Raw genomic sequence first — 22,907 nt, forward strand, 5'->3', positions numbered from 1 at the left:
GGGGGGAAACAGCAGAAACTGGGGTTGGGACATAACACATGTTGAAGAAATATGATACATAATAAAACTGAAGAGAGTCTTGAACAACGACCTCTATCAGACTTGGGGGGAAACAGCAGAAACTGGGGTTGGGACATATGGAGGGGTGCTTGAAGAAAGGGATGGGGAGAGGAATGCTCAAATATTTTAATGGTTTTTGCTCATATTACATATATTTGGTGAAATTTGATATTTTTTTCCAAAAACAGAGGGTCTGAGGAGGTCGGCCCGGCGTCTAAGACTAGGTTTCAGACTCTAAGATTCTACCCGGGTACTTATGTTTTGCATTCAAATGTTTAAATAGCATGAATTCTCTCAGACTCTGATCAATAAATACAATATACCTCGCAAATAACTGCAAATACCAACACTTTGATGGAACTCATGAGACATATTTTCAAATCTACGTCATTTTTATGAAGATAAATTCACAAAGGTTTTACACCTTTATTTGAGTAACAACGAGAAATATATTGTCGTTTTTGTATCTTAAAAATTGAATAATTCTATTTATGTCTGTCCTTGACTATGCTGCAAAAACGTAAGTGAAAATTTTCGATTTTCTGAAAGAAGACCTGGATATTTCCATCATTTTTACCCAGACAATGGTTTAATAGTGTTCGGCATTGATCTGAAGAGTCCTTGAAAAGGATGTCGACAATTCCTTCTATAATCTGTATTTACTTTGCTTGGGTGTCTGTTTGTATCAAATAAACGTCAAAACGGCTAAACCGTTCGGGCCCAATTTTTTCGGGACATCGCGTGACCCAGGGAAGGTTTATGGATGATCGAATTTTCCAAAATTTGCTTCTAACAAACTCGATTTTTAAAAATTTAAAAAATTCACAAGTTTTTTTAATAAATACACGAAATTTTGTTTGGTTTTAGTTTTACTATGTGAACAAAGAGAACATTTGAAATGAAGAAGATGGGTGCGAAGTGCTCTAAAAAAACTAGTTAAAATAAAAATGTTAAAATAAAAGTTCATTTGTAGATTTATCTTGAACCGGATACAGATGAAAGCGAGGCTGACCGACAGGACAGTGAAGATGTAGAAAGCGGATTTGAGGTCAGCTACCTAGTCGTCGGCGAATATATCAATACAAAGAAACCGACTTTCCATTTCAATTTTGATTTCTATCAAGCTTTCAAACAGCATGGATACATATAAACATTGAAACAAAGAGAAGCTGTTAATTAATAGTTTCTTTTTATTCACTTTTAAACTTGTAATTTGAAAAAGCTTGTCTGAAATCAAAACTTTAATAGAAAAGTCACCTTTTATTCTTTTTCAAAACAACTTATCATTGAAAATACAGTAGGACTAAAAACTGTAAAATATGAAGACGACATTCAAGGAATCTCATGATTATCATTTGTTGTTATAGAACGATTATTTTTACTTTAGCAGCTATAAAATCAACTTATGAAGTAAAATGTGTTTGTTTATAATTATGGCAAATTGGATTTTTCAAAATCATAACTTGAGTTTTACAAACGTCTTCCTTGTTCCTATTCAATAGTTGTATAGGTCTCAAGAATTAAAATGTATTTTATGAAACTATTGTGTACTTTAACATTCTTCCACAATTCAGTTGAAATTTCATAATGAACGTGCAATCATCGTGCTATAAAGTTAAATTAGCTGTACATTATAGCACCTGTGCTATAAAGTTTTGATTAGTTCCCGGATTTTCTTCAAAAAATTAAGGATATTTACAAAATAATTTTTAAAATTTGAAATGAAAATAAAACTGAAACCACTTTACATTTTGACTTCTGCTTTGTTGCAAAGCTTATTTGATCTAGAAATAGCCATTGAAATGAGACAAGTACACAAACGTTTCATAAAATAGCCTATCACACTATTATTTTGGCACGACGTTTTTGGACTTAAATGTTCTCTATATATCCAAGGTTCTCGCCTTTTCAGATTATATTAAATTAGATTTAAAAAGGATTGTATCTTCTCGATAAAGAGAAAATTTCTGTGCAAAAACTTGAAACACTGCGAACCAAAATAACAGTGTTATGAATAGCTATTTCTTTTAATTCTGCCAAATAATTGTAAAAAAAAATTCTGAAAACGTATCCACCCCCCAAAGTAGGAGTTTTGAACGTCGAATTTGCGCTCAAAGTCAGGATTAACAGATCCTTAAAAAGTTTTATATGTCTCAAATGAATCCGAAAGAAGATTTCCGCAATACTGCATACTCAGTTCAACTACCTTAAATAGCCGGTCACTCCCTTTAAGAACTCATCTAAAGGCAGTGGATTAAGAATTTGTAAAATATAGGATAATGAACCAACCCAAGAAGGAGAAGAAGAAGAAGAAGGAGAAGAAGGGAGAAAGGAAGAGGAGGGAGAAGAGGAGGAGAATAAGGAGGATGAAGATGAAGAAGAAAAGGAAAAAGATGGAGATAGAGATGAAGACGAAGGAAAAAAAACACCAATACATTTAATATTTTTACTTTGCGTCCCTATTTTTGTAACAGTTTTAGGGTTTAATTGTTGCTTTTCAAGTCAACATTTTGTTATCGTACTCTGCAAAACATCTTTTATTTAAATTAGTGGATTTTTAAAAATTGTATTTCTGTAAGGCAACATTTTTCAAATTCCATAAACCTTCTCTTGCATTGCATCATATTAGAGTTGTCACACAAAAATTTTGGCTCGATTGGTTCAGCCGTTTTGACGTTAAGGGATACAAGAAGACATAAATATATTTATTTATTTCTGCATAGATGATTCAATGATGAAAGATTCAAAAGCACAAAAATTAGACTACAGATATAAACTCATTTTTTTCGTTTGGGGTTGTACTTTATTTCACATTAGTATTTTTAAGTGGACATTTTACATATAGACAATAGACATATATTATTATAGACAGAACCCCCCTTATTATCAGAGACGTCTTTTTAAAGTTTAATGCCTACAATAATGTGTTTTTTTAATGTACAGAAGAGAAAGAGGAAAAAGCGATGAAGGTGATTTACAATAATTCAGATTCTGAAAATGGTAAGTATGAATAAAAAAATACTGTTTAAATGAATATTGTGACAGTGATGATCAATCCGTATTTGATATCTCTGAATTAACGAATTAAATCTTAATTATGCTGATGATGATAATGATATTTGAATTACATCTCTGATATTTCTGAATAAATCAACTATGCTGATGATGATAATGATATTTTAAATTACATCTCTGATATTTCTGAATAGATCAATGAAGGAGATGATCTTTTTTATGATGATAATGCAATAGTTATATCTCTGACATATCTTAACAAATTATTGAAAGAATTATGATGAAACTAATAATCATGATAATGATGATGATAATGATGATGATAAATTAATGAATGAATAGATGACTACAATGATTATGATGATGATGATGATGATGATGATAATGAAAATGATGATGATGATAATGATATGATGATAATGATAATGATGATGATTAATTAATAAATGAATATATGACTACAATTATGATGAAACTAATAATCATGATAATGATGATGATGATCATGATGATAATGATGATGATAAATTAATGAATGAATAGATGACTACAATGATTATGATGATGATGATGATGATAATGATAATGATGATGATGATAATGAGATGATGATAATGATAATGATGATAATTAATTAATAAATGAATATATGACACAATTATGATGATGATGATGACGATAATGATGACGATGATGATGACGATGATAATTATGATGGCTCAAATAATGAATGAATAGATGACTACAATGATGATGTTGATGATGATGATGATGCTGATGATGATGATGATGCTGATGATAATGATGATGATTAATTAATGAATGAATAAATGACTACAATTATGATGATGATGATGATGATGATAATGATGACGATGATGATGATAATGATGATGATCAATTAATGAATAAAAAGATGACTACAATGATGATGATGATGATGATCATGATTATGATGATCATGATTATGATGATCATGATTATGATGATCATGATTATGATGATCATGATGCTGATGCTGATGCTGATGCTGACGATAAATTAATGAATGAATAGATGACTGCAATGGTGAAGTTGATGATGATGTTGATAATGATGATGATGCTGATGCTGTTGCTGATGATTAACTAATGACTGAATAGATGACTATGATGATGATGTTACTGAGCCGGAAAGTGTTACAAAAGCCTGGGAAGAACTGATGCTAATACAAAGAGAGCAACAAAGGTTGGTCAAGTGTAATTTATGTACAGTTTATTTACAGTAGTGGGCGATTATATAAATCAACTGAAGACGACTTTTTAAATTAAGTTTTGATTTTTACAAGCTTTTTTGATTTACAAGTTTACAATTAATCAAAGGGAAGTTTGTTTAATCCAACCCTTCTCTTTGTTTCCATTTAAAGGTTTAAAGATCGGTCGTCTGGAATCAGATGTTACTCTGCAAATAGAATAGAACTTGAAATAACGTCTACAGTTCCTTCCTTTATCAAAGCTGCGGTTTTAGTTTTCTTTTTGTTTAAAAAGAAAATTACATCGAAGACCAAGGTAGTAAAAGTTTAATTGCGTACAGCAATTTTTCAATCCATTTAAGAATCGCAAAAGTTTGTAAACAATTCGTTCGATAAAAAAACATAGTTAAAGGTTGAAAACATTTACAAAATATAAATATAACATTTTAGTCTTTCTGAAATCTTAACTGAAAGCTAATTGGATTTTATGTTCAAGTAAATTTAAATGATGTTGAAAATGAAAGTTACTATTTCCATCATCAAGAACTTCAATCCTGAATTGTGTTTTGCTAACCTACGTAAAATTATTTTTACAAAGCAAAATAATATTTTAATATGTTTTCATATTAATATATAGTATATTATTAATTGTTTGTCAGGTATATTATTAATTGTTTGTCAGGTATATAATTAATTGTTTGTCAGGTATATTATTGATTGTTTGTCAGTTATGATATATTTTGTTTGTCATGTATAATATTATTTGTTTGCCAGGTATATTATTATTTGTTTGTCAGGTATATTATTATTTGTTTGTCAGGTATATTATTGATTGTTTGTCAGTTATGATATTATTTGTTTGTCAAGTATAATATTATTTGTTTGTCAAGTATAATATTATTTGTTTGCCAGGTATATTATTATTTGTTTGTCAGGTATATTATTACTTGTTTGTCAGGTATATTATTGATTGTTTGTCAGGTATATTATTATTTGTTTGTCAGGTATATTATTGATTGTTTGTCATTTATGATATTATTTGTTTGTCATGTACAGGGTGTCCCAAAAAACATGGGAATTCAGTGACGAATTCGATATCGTCTTTGTTATGAATTAGCATTGTAATACCTAATTTCAAAAGCCGTAATATTATTATGTCTGGTAGAGTTTATTTAATGAAAAGGGTAAAAGACTGAAAAGATGTGTCTATAATGTCTCCGCAAGATGAACAGTGAATATGGACAAGTTTACTCTNGCAGATACAAGCATATTATGTTTAGGAACTATCTTCAGAATATTATGTTTAGGAACTACCTTCAAGAATATTATGTTTTGGAACTACCATTAAGAATATTATATTTACGAACCTCTATCCGGTATATTATGTTAGAAACTATCTTCAAGAATATTATGTTTAGGAACTATCTTCAAGAATATTATGTTTAGGAACTATCTTCAGAATATTATGTTTAGGAACTATCTTCAAGAATATTATATTTAGGAACTTGTATCCAGTATAATATGTTTAGAACATATTTTTAAGAATATTATGTTTAGGAACTACCTTCAAGAATATCATATTTAAGAACCTTCATCCAGAATATTATGTTTAGGAACTATTTTTAAGAATATCATGTTTAGGAACTATTTTTAAGAATATTATGTTTAGGAACTACCTTCAAGAATATCATATTTAGGAACTTCCATCCAGAATATTATGTTTAGGAACTATTTTTAAGAATATCATGTTTAGGAACTATTTTTAAGAATATTATGTTTAGGAACTATTTTCAAGAATATCATATTTAGGAACTTCCATCCAGAATATTATGTTTAGGAACTATTTTTAAGAATATTATGTTTAGGAACTACCTTCAAGAATATTATGTTTAGGAACTACCTTCAACTTTTCAAGAATATTATGTTTAGGAACTATTTTTAAGAATATTATGCTTAGGAACTACCTTCAAGAATATTATGTTTAGGAACTATCTTCAAGAATATTATATGTTTAGGAACTACCTTCAAGAATATCTACAACAGAGGAGAAAGAAATCCTCTCTTTGCTTTGTAAAGTACATGAGCTGGAGATAGACAAGGTAAAGTACGCTCGTATAAATCAATACAATGAAGACTACTTTCGATTTAATTTTTAGATTTCTACCAAGTTTTCAAGCAGCATATAACATGAAAAAATAGAAATCGTCAATTAACAGCTTATCCTGGTTTGCCTGTAAAATTGTATCTTGATAAAAGCTCGTTAGAAATCAAAACCTAATTAGGAAAGTCGTCTTCATTGTAATGATATAAACGCCGACCACTTGACAAATAAAACTATCCAGGCTATCATGTATCGGATAACGTCAATCAACGTAACATTCTTGTAACGCTGCTTTCGTTGTTAGAGCTCCACGTATTTTATAAATAAGTAGAGAACTCTTATTTATTTTTACTTACAAATTTTAGAGACAGTAAGATAAAAAATAAATAGATAAACAAGTAATTAAAGACAGTAAGATAAAAATAAATAGATAAGCAAGTAAAGAACTTTTTTTCTTGCAAATTTTAAAGACAGTTAGATAAAAAAATCTTTTTTTTTATTAGAAATAGTTGTTGACTATTATTTTACTTTTTATCCGGAAATATTATAAACGTTTTTTTATTTGCACTGTTTTATTTATAATAATGCATAATATGTCCTGTTCATTTCAAGGAATAACTTGATATTTAAATTTTTAAATCACATATCAGGATTGAGATAATAATTCTTTACTGTTTTCTGGCTACCACTATTTTTAAAAAGATCAAACTAACGAAGATAATGAATACTAAATACTCAAAGATGAAAGTCCAACCGAATGTTAAATTTGCTTCAACAAAAAACTAAATGTTAAAACTCTAGTTCCATCTAGTGTTAATATAAAAAATAAATTTGTCCAGGTTGAGATGAAAAGTGAAGGACTGATGAAAGAGCATGAGGTAATTAAATACATTTTCTACAAATATACATATTTAAAATTACATTTTTGTTAAAAATCCATTCTAAGAATTCTCCTTTCACAATTTTTGTTATCTGAACCTTTTGTTCCCCTTTAAAAAGAGTCATAAACTATAATTTTTATGAAACCCGACTAGATTTTCTCCAAAAAAAATTGGAATATATTTTTTTCTCTTAAATTGGAATAAAGATAAAATTGAAATTAAAATGATATTTTTAATCTTGCTTTGTTTAGAAACAATTATTCTTTCAAGAAAAAAACCTTTGCAATTATTTCATAAAATTTCCTATAACATTTTTATTTTGTAACGTCGCGGTATAAAGTTTTTGGACTTAAAATGTTTCTCTGTCTCGAATGTTCTCGCCTTTAAGATTATATTTTGTAATATAATTTAAAAAGGCTTGATAAAGATAAAATTTGAGTCCAAAAACTAGATTTGAATGATTTAGGTTCGTAGACGGGATTTATTAATCCTGAAATATGATAAACAAAGATCTCTTTGTGATGAGATTATACAACGGCAGCAGAAACTTATCGAAGGTAAGTTTTAAAATTCAATTATGTATTATCTATTGTTCAATTGTTTTGAAAACAGAAAAAAATGGTTTAAAAATTAAATAAAAAGCGGAAAAAATGCGATTACAATTAAAAATTGTTTTTGAATGAAGATGATGAGTCTTGTTCTCATAAAAAAAACCCGGAATACGTCAATTCCTACAATGAAAATCCGCCTAATAGAATATTAAACCGGTTTTTTGAACTCAACTCTGTAAAAAAAAAGATGCAGCTTGAATCCGAAAGCTCAAGCCGTAGATAAGGCCCAACGACAGCTTAGACCCAAACCGTATTTTCCCGAATTGTTTTAATCACGAGCTCTGTACTCGGAACTTTAGAACTGCTTAATTCGAAAATCCAACGTGGACACTTTTAATTTCTTGCTTATTCCACTCTTTTTTGGATATATTAATCTAAATTAAATGAGAGAACTCTCATTTAATGGCGTGCAAAATTTCGAATTTCACGGCTTCTGATACGCCACTCTGATTGGCTTAAGTTTATACACTTTTTAGGATATAAACACAAGATTAGGTTAGTCCCGAGATTAAGAAAAAGCGAGGATCAAGCATTGATCTCGATATCCACCATTCTAAAGTTCCCAGCTCTGAAGAATCAATTAATATATATTAAAAGATCATTTTCTGCTTTAAGCGTTATTTTTAACACAAAATGAAGAAACTTTATCAAAGTTAAAATAAGAAATATAATATTCCAAATATTTTCAAGATAAATCAAAATTTTTAAAGTTTTAAATATAAAAATATTTAGAAATTTTAAATAACTCTTCCATAGCTTTGAATCTTACATGAAAACTAAGCTAATTCTTTTCTAATTTTGTTGAAATTTTTTTAGCTATGGATTCCTCTAAGTTAAATAAATCCATGGGTATGTCAGTTTTTCAGTGTTTGCGTGGAACATAAAATTTTTTAAGAGTGAAACTGTTTTTAATTTTTTAAAAAGTTTTTTTTAACATTACTTATTTTTGGACATTAAAGGGTGTGTTTACAAATATTGAAAGAAGGTTTGGGAATAATTTTGATAATTTTTACATCAACTAATCCATCAATCTAGAAAACAGGATTATGGTTCAGAAATCATAATTTGTATTTCAATTTTAAAAATTTTCCGAACTTCTACTTTCAACATCTTGAAACAATTCCATTGCATGTAACTTTTTAATTCTTACTTTTTATGAATCTTTCTCAATTTGTTTTATTTTGCACTTTTGTGATTTTTTTTTAATCTTTAAACTGTAAAAGTATTTCACATACTTTTTCCTAATTCTTATTTTCTAAGTACAAACTATTTTTTTCTAATTTCCTGGATTTATTTTATTTGTTTTTTTTTCCCAGAATGTTTTCACTCAGTTTATGTTAACATACTTTTCTTTCTTAAGGTGAAAAGAGACTGTAGACTTATTTACAAGCAACCAGCTCCATTTATAGAATGGTCAAGCTTGATTCCCATCAGTAACCTTCTGCCCTCCATATTGTGCTATTTTTCTCTAATATAGATATATATTAGAGGATTTCTTTTAAACCCCCCCCCCCCATTGATGTTGCGCTAATAGTTGGTTTTTTGATTTTTAAAAAGCAGACGTACGTCCTTTTTCCACACTACGCTGTGCTTGAAAAAATATTAGCAAACATTTTTTTGCAACTATGAATTTGAAAAAAAACGTTTGAGTGTAAGCCGTTCCTAAATTATGAAGAAAACACACAGGAGGAAACCCCCCTCACCTCCCCCTTTCCTATTGTGATAGGGTTAAACTATTGTCTGCTCGCAGACAATTAGAGACTTTTTAAAGATTGAAAAGTGACGATATCGTCTATGTACATCATAAAGAGGTTGAAAGGGTATCTTTTTCAATCGAACAAGTAACTCTTTCAAGAAAAATTGTTTACCTACACCCCACCCCATTCTACTCCCACACATTCATTTTGTTATTTTATTTCCTTTCAAGAAACTATAAATGTCCCATTCTCTTGATTTCTATTTCCCAAGAGAATTGAAAAAACGTTGTTATGTTTTATATTTCATGTTTTTATTCTCTTATACTTCTCACTGTTTGTATTTTATATATTTAGAGTGGTTTGAAACTATTCCAGAATCAAGCATTTTCCTTTTTTTCATCTCAGATTTATTTGTTTTCTTTTAATGCATTTGTCCAGGCCCTGTATTCCAAGTGCCCAGGCTCCTATACTATTTTATTTTAGGGGTTCAACCAGGCCCCAATGTTTCCTATACTATTGTATTCAAAGTTCTCAAACCCCTCTCTATACCATTTTATTCTAGGTTCCCAGGCCCCTATGCCTCCTATTCCATTTTATTCTAGGTTCCCAGGCCCCTATACCTCCTATATTATTGTATTTATAGGTGCCAAGGCCCCTATGCCTCCTTTACCATTTTATTCTTGGTTCCCAGGCTCCTATACCTCCTATATTTTTGTATTCTAGGTGCCCTGGCCCCTATGCCTCCTATATTATTGTATTCTAGGTGCCCAGGCCCCATGCCTCCTATACTATTGAAATCTATGTGCCCAGGCCCCTATACCTCATATACTATTGTATTCTAGGCTTCCAGGCCCCTATACCTCCTATACTATTGAATTCTAGGTGCTCAGGCCCCAATACCTCCTATACTATTGTATTCTTGGTGCCCAGGCCCCTATGCCTCCTATACTACTGTATTCTAGGTGCCCAGGCCCCTATACCTCCTATTCTATTGTATTCTAGGTGCCCAGGCCCCTATGCCCTCTATACTATTGTATTCTAGGTGCCAAGGCCCCTATGCCTCCTATACCATTTTATTCTTGGTTCCCAGGCTCCTATACCTCCTATATTTTTGTATTCTAGGTGCCCTGGCCCCTATGCCTCCTATATTATTGTATTCTAAAGGTAGACAGGTAGAAAGGTAGACAGGTAGACAGGAAGACAGGTAGACATGTAAACAGATATGACAGGTATGACAGGTAGACAGGTAGACAGGTAGACAGGTAAACAGATAGAAAGGTAGACAGGTAGAAAGTTATACAGGTAGAAAGGTAGACAGGTAGACAGGTAGACAGGTAGACAGGTAGACAGGTAGAAAGGTAGACAGGTAGAAAGGTAGACAGGTAGAAAGGTAGACAGGTTCCTATACGTACATAAAAAGAGTAAATAAGACAGAAAGTAATTTAGATTGAAAGGATTGAAAAAAGTTGTTTCATATTTTCAAATAAAAAAATTATATGAAATTAAACAGAAAAGCAAAACTTTAAAAATTAAAAAAGAATTTTACAAAGATTAGAAAGTTGTTGGATTGGGTTTATTTTAAAGATTTTTCAAACTGTACAAATTCATTTACGCATTTTCTTACTAATTATGGTTTTTGTAGAACTAATATAATCAGAAATGATGGAGTATTGGGTTTAATTATACATTTAGTTAATTCATAAATAATGAACTGGTATGTTTTGGATTGTTGTCCTGTGTATCCTACTAAATGTGCTTTATAATAAAACAAGACATTCGTATATGTGATCCCTATAACCGGCGAAACGGCTGGACCGAATGGGCTGACATTTATTTAATAATGGTCAAACAAATTAATGAAAGATTGATTATTTAGTCTCCGTCAATGCTGTCTCTACGAGGTCCGGAGTTCGATGAGAAACCTCGGGATGGTAAACTGCCTCCGATAAAACAGGTAAACTGGCTCCGATAATACAGGTAAACTGCCTCCAATAAGACAGTTAAACTGCCTCAAATAAGACAGGTAAACTGCCTCCAATAAAACAGGTAAACTGCCTCCGATAAGACAGGTAAACTGCCTCCAATAAGACAGGTAAACTGCTTCCGATAAGACAGGTAAACTGCCTCCGATAAGACAGGTAAACTGCCTCCGATAAGACAGATAAACTGCCTCCGACTAAATAAGATAAAACGACTCAAAAAAAAATAGGTAAACACCCTCCAATAAGACTGGTAAACGGCCTTCAGAAAGACATGTTAACGGCAAGGAATATACCTCCAACACATATGAAAAACTATCTCCGTCACAAATGAAAGACTGCCTCCGACACAAAAGGTGAAATGCCACTAATACAACAGGCAAGCGAAAAACGGCCTCCAAAACAAATGCATGAAAGTAGAAAAAGGATGAAGAAATGAAGAAATGATTAAATGGATGAATGTATAAATGAATAAAAAAAGAAATGAATAGATGAATAAAAAAATAAATAGATGAATAAATCAATAAATATATATGGAACATATGAATGTATGAAAAAAAAATGAATAAATGAATAAAAGGGTGAATAAATGAATAAATAAATGAATAAATGAATAAATGATAGGATGAATAAATGAATGAATAAATGAATAAATGAATAAATAAATGAATAAATGAATAAATAAATGAAAGGATGGATAAATAAATGAATAAATGAATGAATAAATAAATAAATGAATAAATAGATAAAGGATGGATGATTCAATGAATGATTGTATAGGAAGACGACAGATTATTTTCTATGGCTGAATCCAACTATGATGATTATGATACAAGAACAGAATCCAGGCTAAGCCTCTCAAGTGCAGACAGGTACAACATTTACTGATGGGTATCCTTGGAAATATTTAAAAATTTTAGTTTTTTTAAAGAATCTCAGATGTAAATCCTTTTCCAAAATTGCATGCTAGACAAGCTTGCTTTTTTATATTATACAACATTTTTACTCTGACCGAAGACATTAACCAAAACAATTTTTCAAACTAATTATTAGTAAACGCGTTTTTCGTGTTTCTTTTTTTAATATTTCTTTTTTAATATATCAGAGAAAAATATAATCATAATGAAATAAAAGAAAACTTATCGAAAATACAATTCTGCAATGTTAAAAATATCTCAGATTTTGTATGAGAACTTTAAGCGTAAAAACCCCCAAAATGTTTGAAAACGGACCTCAATATGATGCACATCATTAGGTCTGTACTATCAATATGATGCACATCATTAGGTCTGTACTATCAATGAATAGCATATTTAAACCAATTAAACCAAAAATATATTTTGATCAACTCCTGCTTTTTTATATTATTATAGCAATTATCATTCTAACAATTATGAAAACATGAAGAATTCAAATAATTTTCTTCTATTTTCTGTAGTATGAAAAGCTCCAGATTACCCAATATTGAGAGTGATAGAGATGACTCAGCAAGGTATAGAGAAATATTGAATATCGATATTTGTCGCTTTTCCATTCAAAATTGACATATTGACTTTGTTCAACGCCTGGGTTCAAAATGTAAGAAGACCAATGAGGTGTCAAGCATATTTCTAAATTTGTTTCATGGGGTGAACAAAACAAAAAATTAAGAATTGATCATTTTAATAGTTCCAGAAATTTTAAGTAGATATCTAAATTTTCGTCGCATGTTTATGTTTTTAGAATATATCTGAAATATTTTGTTGACATTATGGAAAGTGTAATGTAATTTTTTTATATTTTCAAATCTGAATGTAATTTTATGGTCGAAAAACCTGGAGAGATTTCCTATCAGACCAGAAAATTTTCATCTTCACAAATTTAAACCTTTGCACTGCTCAGTGTTTAGTTGGATCAAATATAATTAATTCAAAACAAGAGATAAATCAAGGCAATAAGGCAAGGAAAGTTAATTGCAGTTGCGTATTCTCTGCCTATTAAAACCAGTTCTCTCTGGGCGGTATCAGTGTGTCTCTAGTATCCTAGGAGGATAAAAGCATTTAATTTTAATAATTTTAATAATTTACATAATAGTTTCCTATGACCAGCATATTTCATTGATTTCTTATGTGAAAGATGGATCTCAGATCCCATGTACTTTATAGCCCAGAGACAGTACACTGCAGTACTTAAATGCGTACACCTCCGAAATAACTTTCTTTACATTAAAATTCTTTGAGATAAATCATGTATAGCTAAGAAATTGTTTTTTTAATATATATTGAATCACCATAAGTAAAATTTATGTAATAGAAAAATGTAAGCTTAATTTGAAGTAACTTTTTCTGTAAAGAGGGGAATGCAAGATTTCAACCCTTTGAATGATCATTTACGACAGAGATATCCATGTTTTTATCTCTTAAATATTGTTTGAAATGTCTTTAAACATATAGATCTCTATAACACTAAACCCTGCACAGTGCAAAAATATTGTTGTAAATAACTGTTATGTTCCGCCATTAACATCTATATATATATATATATATATGAGTAGATAATATGCACGTAAATTAGACACGTAGCTAGGTTTTTAAATCTCTAGGCCAGCCTCTTCACCCAGAGCACATAAGAGGAAGAAATCTCATATACCAACAGCTTCAGCTGCATCTACCCCTAGGTCAACCAAAGTTATAAAATCCTCAAAAAGTTACAAAATTATCTAAAATGGTAGCTGATATCTTACTCAAAATATGCTGAACAGTCTCTTAAAAAATTTAAATTTCCAATTATTGCTTTACAAACAATGAGATTCATAAATAGTGGAATAGGAAGACGACATTTAATGCGTATTTGTGTTGTAATAATTCAATTCAAATTAGCCAGGAGCTTAAAAACCAACTGATTGAATGAAATCTAATCGTTTTATTTTCGTGGGTCCATCCTTAGTCAAAATACAAGTCAAATAGTCGTTTTCTTGTTTCACAGTTTTATAGGGGCCACCGTTTTTATCTTGTTTTGGTTGCAGATCTGGAGAAAGGAAACTGTCTCGATCTCAATCCGTTCATTTCCCACCAATATCCTCCCGTTAAATATATCCGTTCATTTCCCACCAATATCCTCCCGTTAAATATATCCGTTCATTTCCCACCAATATCCTCCCGTTAGATATATCCGTTCATTTCCCACCAATATCCTCCCGTTAAATATATCCGTTCATTTCCCACCAATATCCTCCCGTTAGATATATCCGTTCATTTCCCACCAATATCCTCCCGCTAAAGATATCCATTCATTTTCCTACAATATCCTCCCGCTAAATATATCCGTTCATTCCCACCAATATCCTCCCGCTAAAGATATCCATTCATTTTCCTACAATATCCTCCCGCTAAATATATCTGTTCATTTCCTGCACCAATATCCTCCCGCTAAATATATCTGTTTATTTCCCACCAATTTCCTACCGCTAAACATATCCGTTCATATTTCCCACCAATATTCTCCCGCTAAACATATTTGTTCATTTCCTGCACCAATATCCTCCCGCTAAATATATCTGTTCATTTCCCACCAATTTCCTCCCGCTAAACATATCCGTTCATGTTTCCCACCAATATCCTCCCGCTAAAAATATCCGTTAATTTCCCACCAATATCCTCCCGCTAAACATATCCGTTCATTTCCCACCAATATCCTCCCGCTTAATATATCTGTTCATTTCTCACCAATATCCTCCCACTAAACATATCCCATTATTCCTTAAAAATATTTCCCGCTAATTATTTCTTACCAAAATCCTCCCGCTAAACATATCCGATCATTCCTTTCCAAAATCATCCCGCTTAAAATTATCTTATTTTTCAATAGTATTTTGCTGTTTCCTTCCATCTTTTATTTTTATCGTTCTTTCTTTATCCTACATTTCCGTTTTCTTCTCCCCCTCCCCCGCACAGCTGTACTTCAAGAAAACTGGACTCCATAAATATCAGTACAAGAAATCTGTACTTCAAGAATATTAGTACAAGAAATCTGTACTTCAAGAATATTAGTACAAGAAAACTGTACTTCAAGAATATTAGTACAAGAAAACTGTACTTCAAGAATACCAATACAAGAAAACTGTACTTCAAAAATACTAGTACAAGACAACTGTGCTTCAAGAATACCAGAACAATAAAACCGTACTTCAATAATACCAGTACAAGAAAACTGTACTTCAAGAATACCAGTGCAAAAAACTGTACTTCAAGAATACCACAACAAGAAAAATGTACTTCAAGAATACCAGTACAAGAAAACTGTGCTTCAAGAATACCAGTACAAGAAAACTGTACTTCAAGAATACCAGTACAAGAAAACTGCACTTCAAGAAAACTATCACAAGAAAACTGTGCTTCAAGAAAACCAGTATAAGAAAACCGTATTTCAAATACCCGTACTACTATTCATCTCTTCAGTACATAAAAATAGAAGAAACATGTACAATGTACATTACCTTGAAGCAGAAATGCAAAGTTACGATACAAAGTTTAATTACAAGTGAGTTGAGACGATAAGAATTTTAAATATTTGTTTTCAGTTTAAAGTTTGAAGTTTGCAGTGTGCACCTTGTCATTTTGTAAAACTTCTAAACTTTTAATGAACCCTAGAGTTGAGAACTTATAGTTTAGATCTAAACTGAAGTATTTCCATGCTTAATAGAAGAGAAAAGAAACTTTCTGGGTAGTCCCAGTTTTTTTTATTATTGTGTACATCGTTTATCACCAAGTTATACATTTATATTTTTTTAACATTTTTGTTGAAAACCCCTTTCACTATAATTGTAAAAAATATTACATTTCGTGGACATGTGTACAGTCTGGCGTCTGCATGTTTTTAAACTTTTGGTATCTAACAGTTTTTTCAAATCTTTGGTAATTTAAAATAAAACTTTCTCTTTAACTTAAAAGCTATGCTGTGCACAAAACCTTCAGCGCATTGTTTTGTTATTGTCCTCTCACTGTTATAATTAATTAATACATTTGTTTACGTGTTCATGCATGATTTTCTGTTGATTTGTTTTACTTTTAAACCAAACTATTAGTTTCCTATTAGGGTCTTTAGCTATAGTTTAATATATTTAATATTTAAGCTGAAGTATTTCATATTATTTTAGTTCGGTAAATACTCAAGATTCTGTAGTCTCCTCTTTACCACCTATAAACTCTCATAAAAGGTAAAATATATTATATTTCCTTAAGTGCAATGGTAGGCCTATTTTTATATATAAATTAGTTATGTTAGTTTGTCGGGTTTTTTTCCGATCATAACTCATGAACCCCTTGACCCATTTTTTCTCAACATTTTATTGTGGAACTCGGTAAAAAACCATGAAATGTGCTTAACTTGGTTTAAAAATAGTTCAGATATCCAGACATAGCTGGGTTCCCGAAATATATTAACATATATATTCACAAACAATGCACTGATAATTTAGTTGACTTTCACAGAGAAAACTTCCAGGCAAAGCTGGGTTTCCATGAGGATGAGCTAGTTTGGATAACAAGCAGACTCAATTCTAGTGCATCTTTGTTTTATATTGATTCAGCTTATACTGATTCTTATATTTCAGAACAGAAAGGTTTGGAATTAAAAGTGAATAAGTTCTTTGTTAACGGGCGGACTGGAAGCGTAATTGAAAACATATAGGAATTATCAGAATTCAACACTTTTAAATCAAGAAAAACTACAATATCTCCCACATTATTGATCAGATAAAGATTCACGGGAGTACAATTGCCATCTTTGCATGAAGGGTCAGATGGAATTACATTTACAGTTCCTATAAACAAATGTTTTTATTACATTACTTTTGATAGCTTTACATGTATTGAATTGAAACATAAAATAGGCAGTTTATTTTGGTTTATTATATGGAGTATTTGAACCCTGAATATAAAGATTGATATTGGATATGAAGTATGAGGTATATACATCAATCTATATTGAAGTTCATACTTCATATTCTGTCTAGCTAACTGGGTATAGAACATTAGGGTTAGGTAAATCATCCATTATACTAATAATTAATTAACTAGAATTTATTTTTGCTTCAGTGCATTATATTTCAGAAAAAAATTAAAATCTTTTTTCCTTTTTATTTTACAGCTCACCTTTGTTTACTTGTAAGCCATATTGGAAGCAAAAATGTCCTCTGCTATTTATAAAAAGGTCGCCATTTAAAGTCTTGTTCAGTGTGGGTAACCCTGTATATAACTTAATAAATATATTGTCTATTTTCTAGGCTTACGAGGCCTTTAATAATAATCTTAGATTTTTAAAGCTAATTCTTTTTGCAAGATATTTTGTCCATTTTGATAAAATAACAACTATCTGGAGTGCCCATGGAATAAATATTTTTTTAAAATTCCCCGAATTTCGAATTATTTTATCTTACCCTCAGGGTATCCATGGGTTCCCTCAAAAAATTTCAGCCACATTTGTTCAGCCGTTTGGCAAGCTTTAGCTAACATCTATATATAAATTTGGCTTGTCTGTCTGTCTGTCTGTTTGTCTGTTTGTTTGTTTGTATCCAATAAACGTCAAAACGGCTGAACCGATCGGGCCCAAATTTTTTGTGGGACATCTAGGGACCCCAGGGAAGGTTTATGAAAATCAAAATTTCAAATATTTGTCTCCATCAAAATTCGATCGTCAATATATATATTTTTAATACTGACAAGCACAAACCTTCCCTGGAGTACTAAACTTGGTACGGTTCTAAAACTCAAAAGAAACCTATACAAAACTTTTTATAATTTTCCTGCACATTTCAAATAATTTAATTTAAAATTAACCTCGAATACTTTCATCAAAAACTTCTATTTTTAACTTTTTTCATGAATAATAAAAAGAATTATATGAGATTAAAATCTTTAAAGTTGGAACACATCAGTCGTTTTACTTTCATCTCAAGTTTTAATGCAGATATAAGAAATCTGGTGTACTTTATAAAATAAAAATAAGATACCTGGTGAACTTTATAAAATATAAATAAGATACCTGGTGTACTTTATAAAGTATAAATAAGATACCTGGTGTACTTTATAAAATATAAATAAGATACCTGGTGTACTTTATAAAGTATAAATAAGATACCTGGTGTACTTTGTAAAATATAAATAAGATACCTGGTGTACTTTATAAAATATAAAGTCGATACCTGGTGTACTTTATAAAGCATAAATAAGATACCTGGTGTACTTTATAAAATATAAATAAGATACCTGGTGTACTTTATAAAGCATAATTAAGATACCTGGTGTACTTTATAAAATAAAAATAAGAAACCTGGTGTACTTTATAAAGTATAAATAAGATACCTGGTGTACTTTGTAAAATATAAATAAGATACCTGGTGTACTTTATAAAATAAAAATAAGATACCTGGTGGACTTAATAAAATAAAAATAAGATATCTGGTGGACTTGATAAAACATGAATAAGATACCTCATGGACTTTATAAATAAAAATAAGATAACTGGTGTACTTTGTAAAACATAAATAAGATACCTGGTGGGCTTTATAAAATAAAAATAAGATATCTGGTGGACTTTATAAAACATAAATAAGATACCTTGGACTTTATAAAATAAAAATAAGATAACTGGTGTACTTTATAAAACATAAATAAGATACCTGGTGGGCTTTATAAAATAAAAATAAGATATCTGGTGGACTTTATAAAACTTAAATAAGATACCTTGGACTTTATAAAATAAAAATAAGATAAATGGTGGACTTTATAAAACATAAATAAGATACCTGGTGTACTCTATAAGATAAAAAATAAGATACCTGGTGGACTTTATAAAACATAAATAAGATACCAGGTGTACTTCTAAAATAAAGTTAAGATACCTGGTGGACTTTATAAAACACAAATAATATACCTGGTGGACTTAATAAAATAAAAATAAGATACCTGGTGCACTTTATAAAGTATAAATAAGATACCTGGTGGACTTTATAAAATATAAAGTCGATACCTGGTGGACTTTATAAAGTATAAATAAGATACCTGATGGACTTTATAAAATATAAATATTCGACCGATTGACACCAAGTTAAAGCGACTGTAGGCACACTTTGAAAAAAAAAATTGATAAAATTTAACACAAAAAGAATAACGACGGCATTTTCCTTATTATTGAACAGAAAAAGGTTTAAAGGGAGTGACGGCTATGTCAGGTAGTTGAACTGAGTATACAGTGTTATGGAAAGCTTCTTTCGGATTCATTTGAGACATATTAAACTTTTTAAAGATCTGTAAATCCTGAGTTTGAGCGCAAATTCGATTTCAAAACTCCTACTTTGGGGGTGGATACGCTTTCAGAATTAGTTATTTTTAAATTATTAAATAACGACGACATAAAATGTAAAAAAGTTCCACAATAAACTACAGACGTCATGTATAAGAACATGTTGAGAAAATAAAAATTAATCATATCATCGAAAATAAGTAATATTGTTCAATTATTAGTTTCTATTATCTCATTATTCTGGTTTCTCATTATTCACAAAGATTTTGCAGATTTTCTTGAATTACTTTTGAAAATACGACATTTTAAGAATTTGAAGAAATCCGCGAATGAAATCAAAGATAATTAGAAATTCAATATAATAATGAAAACAGAATAATCGATTTCAGCATTGAGTTATTGACCAATTTCTATTGAGAAATATGTTCCTAACCATCCAATTAGATTACTGTATAATTTTTACTTTATTTTTTGTTGTCGTTATTTAATTAAAACAAAAAAAAATAATTTTGAAAACGTATCCACCCTCAAAGCAGGAGTTTTGAACGTCAAAGGAATTGAGTTTTTACCACAAACTCAAATCTTCTGATCCTAATAATTTTACAACCTGATGGTGCAACCCTGTGATATTTCAAACTTAGATTATTTTATCTATAAGTATTAATAGTTTGAAATATCTAAGGTCTACGACATTGGGTTACAAAGATATAGAGATTAGAAAATCAGAGTTTGTCGCAAAAACTCAACTCCTTTGCGCTCAAACTCAGGATTTACAGATCTTTAAAAAGTTTATTGTCTCAAATGAATCCGAAAGAAGTTTTCCACAACACTGCATACTCAGTTCAACTACCATACACAGCCAGTCACTCCCGCTAAAGGTTAACGTTGGGAATCGGAGATCTCAATCTTTTTAAATGGAAAATAATATGGAATTACGTCTACTGCAGGCCCTCTCTTATTTAATAGTTTTATCGTATCATTGAGATAAGCTAAGTTTTAAATTGTTTAGGGAAAAAGTATATATACTAAATTCTTAGCACATTTTTATGTTTCTTGTTTTATTACGTGTTAAAATTGTTTTATTATCCATTTACAAATAAATTTCTTCCTCGTTTACAAGAATCCTAAAACAATTAAGATTATATCTTTTACATTAGATACGTTTTAATTCTTTTAACCCGCTTTATATATAATGTTCCGTCTATTGATTATCTTCTACAATATTTAGTACTTGGGGCATGGACATGCTCCCACTTTAGTTAATGATATGTTTACTTGACTTTGTTAACATAATGTTTGTTTGATTTAAACTTTTTGTTTTGAGGGGAGGAACCCCTCCTCCTCTCAAAACAAAAAATAGCAAAGCTCTTAGTCTTGCAACTTTTTTAAAAGGTCCTTTTTCGATTTTCATATATTTTGCGACAATAAGCAGTGTATGAATTAATTTAATTGGTTTAAACACATAAGATATATAATACATACTGATGTATACTGTATTATATTATTTATAAAATTCCGAAATGAGTAAACTAATAATTTCGATGAAAACTGTTTTCTGTTTAGTCGACAGTTGTTTAAAACTCGAAGTTTAAGTACCGCTGATGGAGTACATGGAGAACACAAGCTTAGAACACGAATTTCAAGGTATATCTCGTTATACAGTACAGACTACAGTACAGTACAGTGCAGTACAGTACAGGACATAACTATATATTTCTTGATTTTAAATTGTTTAGGGAAGAGCCGAAATCTAATTCTTCTCCGCCCGGATCAAGGATTAGCCGAACCTCATCAACGATCCCGAGAAAATCCTCTGTATACTCCCGCAATCCCTCCGATCCAGTTAGAAAACGCCGAAAGCCTTCACAGAAAAATATTGATCCTTTCGAGAATATTGGTATTCGCATGGAACGATAAGTATTTAGAAAGATGTGCCTGTCGATATATTCGTGAACAGTATTTTTTTTCTAATTAATTAAAACATAAACTTAGTTAAAAACGATTCATTATCCAGGCAAGAACGACAGAGGCAAAATTCTTACTGTACAATTTAATCTGTCATAATTGATATTAGTTTGGTAGTTATTCAAACTAAGCTGTGTTTGCAGTAAAAATAAGATTGGCTTTATTCAAATGATATCATTCCTGCAATTTATTAGCAACCATTGCTTACTTATATGTGAAGTCCTTGAAAATAATTTCTTTTATTATTCATTTTTTCGGAATCGCTACACATTTAAAATTGCGTGCAATACTGGAAATTATGTAAATTTTTAGATATCTTATTTTTAACAAACATATATCTAATTATATCTTTATTCTACACTTTGCATTAAAAATTTGAAATTTGTATATTTATGTATATTATATACTATGTTTTGACAAAACCTTGCTCATCATTTTTTATATACTTAATATGCAATTTTAAGAATATTATTTATTAACAATTAAATTGTTAATTTTTTTATTTCTTACAAATTTTACTCTGCACTTAATATTACAAATGTATCTTGACAGTTTACAATAATACATTTATGAATATACAATTATATTTATATTTATATATATATACCAATATGTATTATGTACACCATGCTTTAATTTATAAAATCTGTACCTTGTGAGTTGTCAGTTACTGAAATAAAGTATTTTTGAGAAAATTTAATTAATTTAACTTTTACAGGATTGAAACATGGCCTCAGAGTAAAGAAATAAAGCTGCAAGATTTGAATGGCTTTTTGAAAATTTTGGGAGAAAATGCCAGAATTTTTTAGACAAATGTTAAGGAAAGGCACCATGCTTTATAAAAATGGGCGAAAAGCATCCAGGATTTCAACTTTTCAAGCAACATTTGTAAGTAGCCCTAGCTCCATATTTTTAGAATGACATGTCTAATTCATAAAGGCACCCTGAAAAGCTTTAAATGATCAAGAATAAATAAGATACCCATGTCATAAAATTTCAAATTTGATTTGTCTTTTCTTTTTTGGTTTTTGTGTCATAGTCATGAATTTCTGTTACAGAAATAATAAAGAAAATTGTCGAATTTAAC

At 30.1% G+C, this 22,907-nt stretch overlaps 2 protein-coding genes across 5 annotated transcripts in view; both read left to right on the forward strand.

The window, feature by feature from the left end:
• The window catches only part of LOC111699548 (kinesin-like protein KIF19), a 24,984-nt gene extending 14,204 nt beyond the window's left edge, over window positions 1-10,780 (forward strand). Inside the window, exons 12-20 of the mRNA XM_023470248.1 lie at window positions 1,034-1,108; window positions 2,336-2,561; window positions 3,004-3,060; window positions 4,132-4,187; window positions 6,322-6,405; window positions 7,247-7,285; window positions 7,755-7,845; window positions 8,716-8,748; window positions 10,599-10,780. Coding sequence (XP_023326016.1) covers window positions 1,034-1,108; window positions 2,336-2,561; window positions 3,004-3,060; window positions 4,132-4,187; window positions 6,322-6,405; window positions 7,247-7,285; window positions 7,755-7,845; window positions 8,716-8,748; window positions 10,599-10,780 — 843 coding nt within the window. The remainder of the gene's footprint in view (window positions 1-1,033; window positions 1,109-2,335; window positions 2,562-3,003; window positions 3,061-4,131; window positions 4,188-6,321; window positions 6,406-7,246; window positions 7,286-7,754; window positions 7,846-8,715; window positions 8,749-10,598) is intronic.
• A 663-nt stretch (window positions 10,781-11,443) lies between these two features.
• On the forward strand, window positions 11,444-22,202 carry LOC111699533 (uncharacterized). 4 transcript variants are annotated; one of them, XM_023470228.1, is made up of 6 exons: window positions 11,444-11,550; window positions 12,356-12,447; window positions 13,014-13,067; window positions 16,710-16,769; window positions 21,419-21,499; window positions 21,592-22,202. In XM_023470228.1, exons 1-6 carry the CDS (start codon window positions 11,482-11,484, stop codon window positions 21,770-21,772), a joined length of 537 nt encoding a protein of 178 aa, XP_023325996.1. In that variant the 5' UTR covers window positions 11,444-11,481; the 3' UTR covers window positions 21,773-22,202. The 4 variants fall into 4 exon arrangements, with proteins under 4 accessions (XP_023325996.1, XP_023325998.1, XP_023325999.1 ...); XM_023470230.1 differs by lacking the exons at window positions 16,710-16,769; window positions 21,419-21,499; window positions 21,592-22,202 and adding exons at window positions 14,157-14,231; window positions 14,580-14,643; window positions 14,682-15,575; XM_023470231.1 differs by lacking the exons at window positions 16,710-16,769; window positions 21,419-21,499; window positions 21,592-22,202 and adding exons at window positions 14,157-14,231; window positions 14,580-14,643; window positions 14,720-15,575.
• The last annotated feature ends 705 nt before the right edge of the window (window positions 22,203-22,907 follow it).

Source organism: Eurytemora carolleeae, unplaced genomic scaffold, assembly GCF_000591075.1.
Source record: "Eurytemora carolleeae unplaced genomic scaffold, Eaff_2.0 scaffold27, whole genome shotgun sequence".
In the NCBI taxonomy this organism is placed as follows: Eukaryota; Metazoa; Arthropoda; class Copepoda; order Calanoida; family Temoridae; genus Eurytemora; species Eurytemora carolleeae.

Coding starts and splice junctions, on each gene's coding strand:
- LOC111699533 (XM_023470228.1), top strand. CDS start 11,482: ATGCTGTCTCTACGAGGTCCGGAGTTCGATGAGAAACCTCGGGATGGT. Junction 13,068..16,709: donor GATAGAGATGACTCAGCAAG/GTATAGAGAAAT, acceptor ATATTATTTTAG/TTCGGTAAATACTCAAGATT. Junction 16,770..21,418: donor CCTATAAACTCTCATAAAAG/GTAAAATATATT, acceptor TTTTCTGTTTAG/TCGACAGTTGTTTAAAACTC.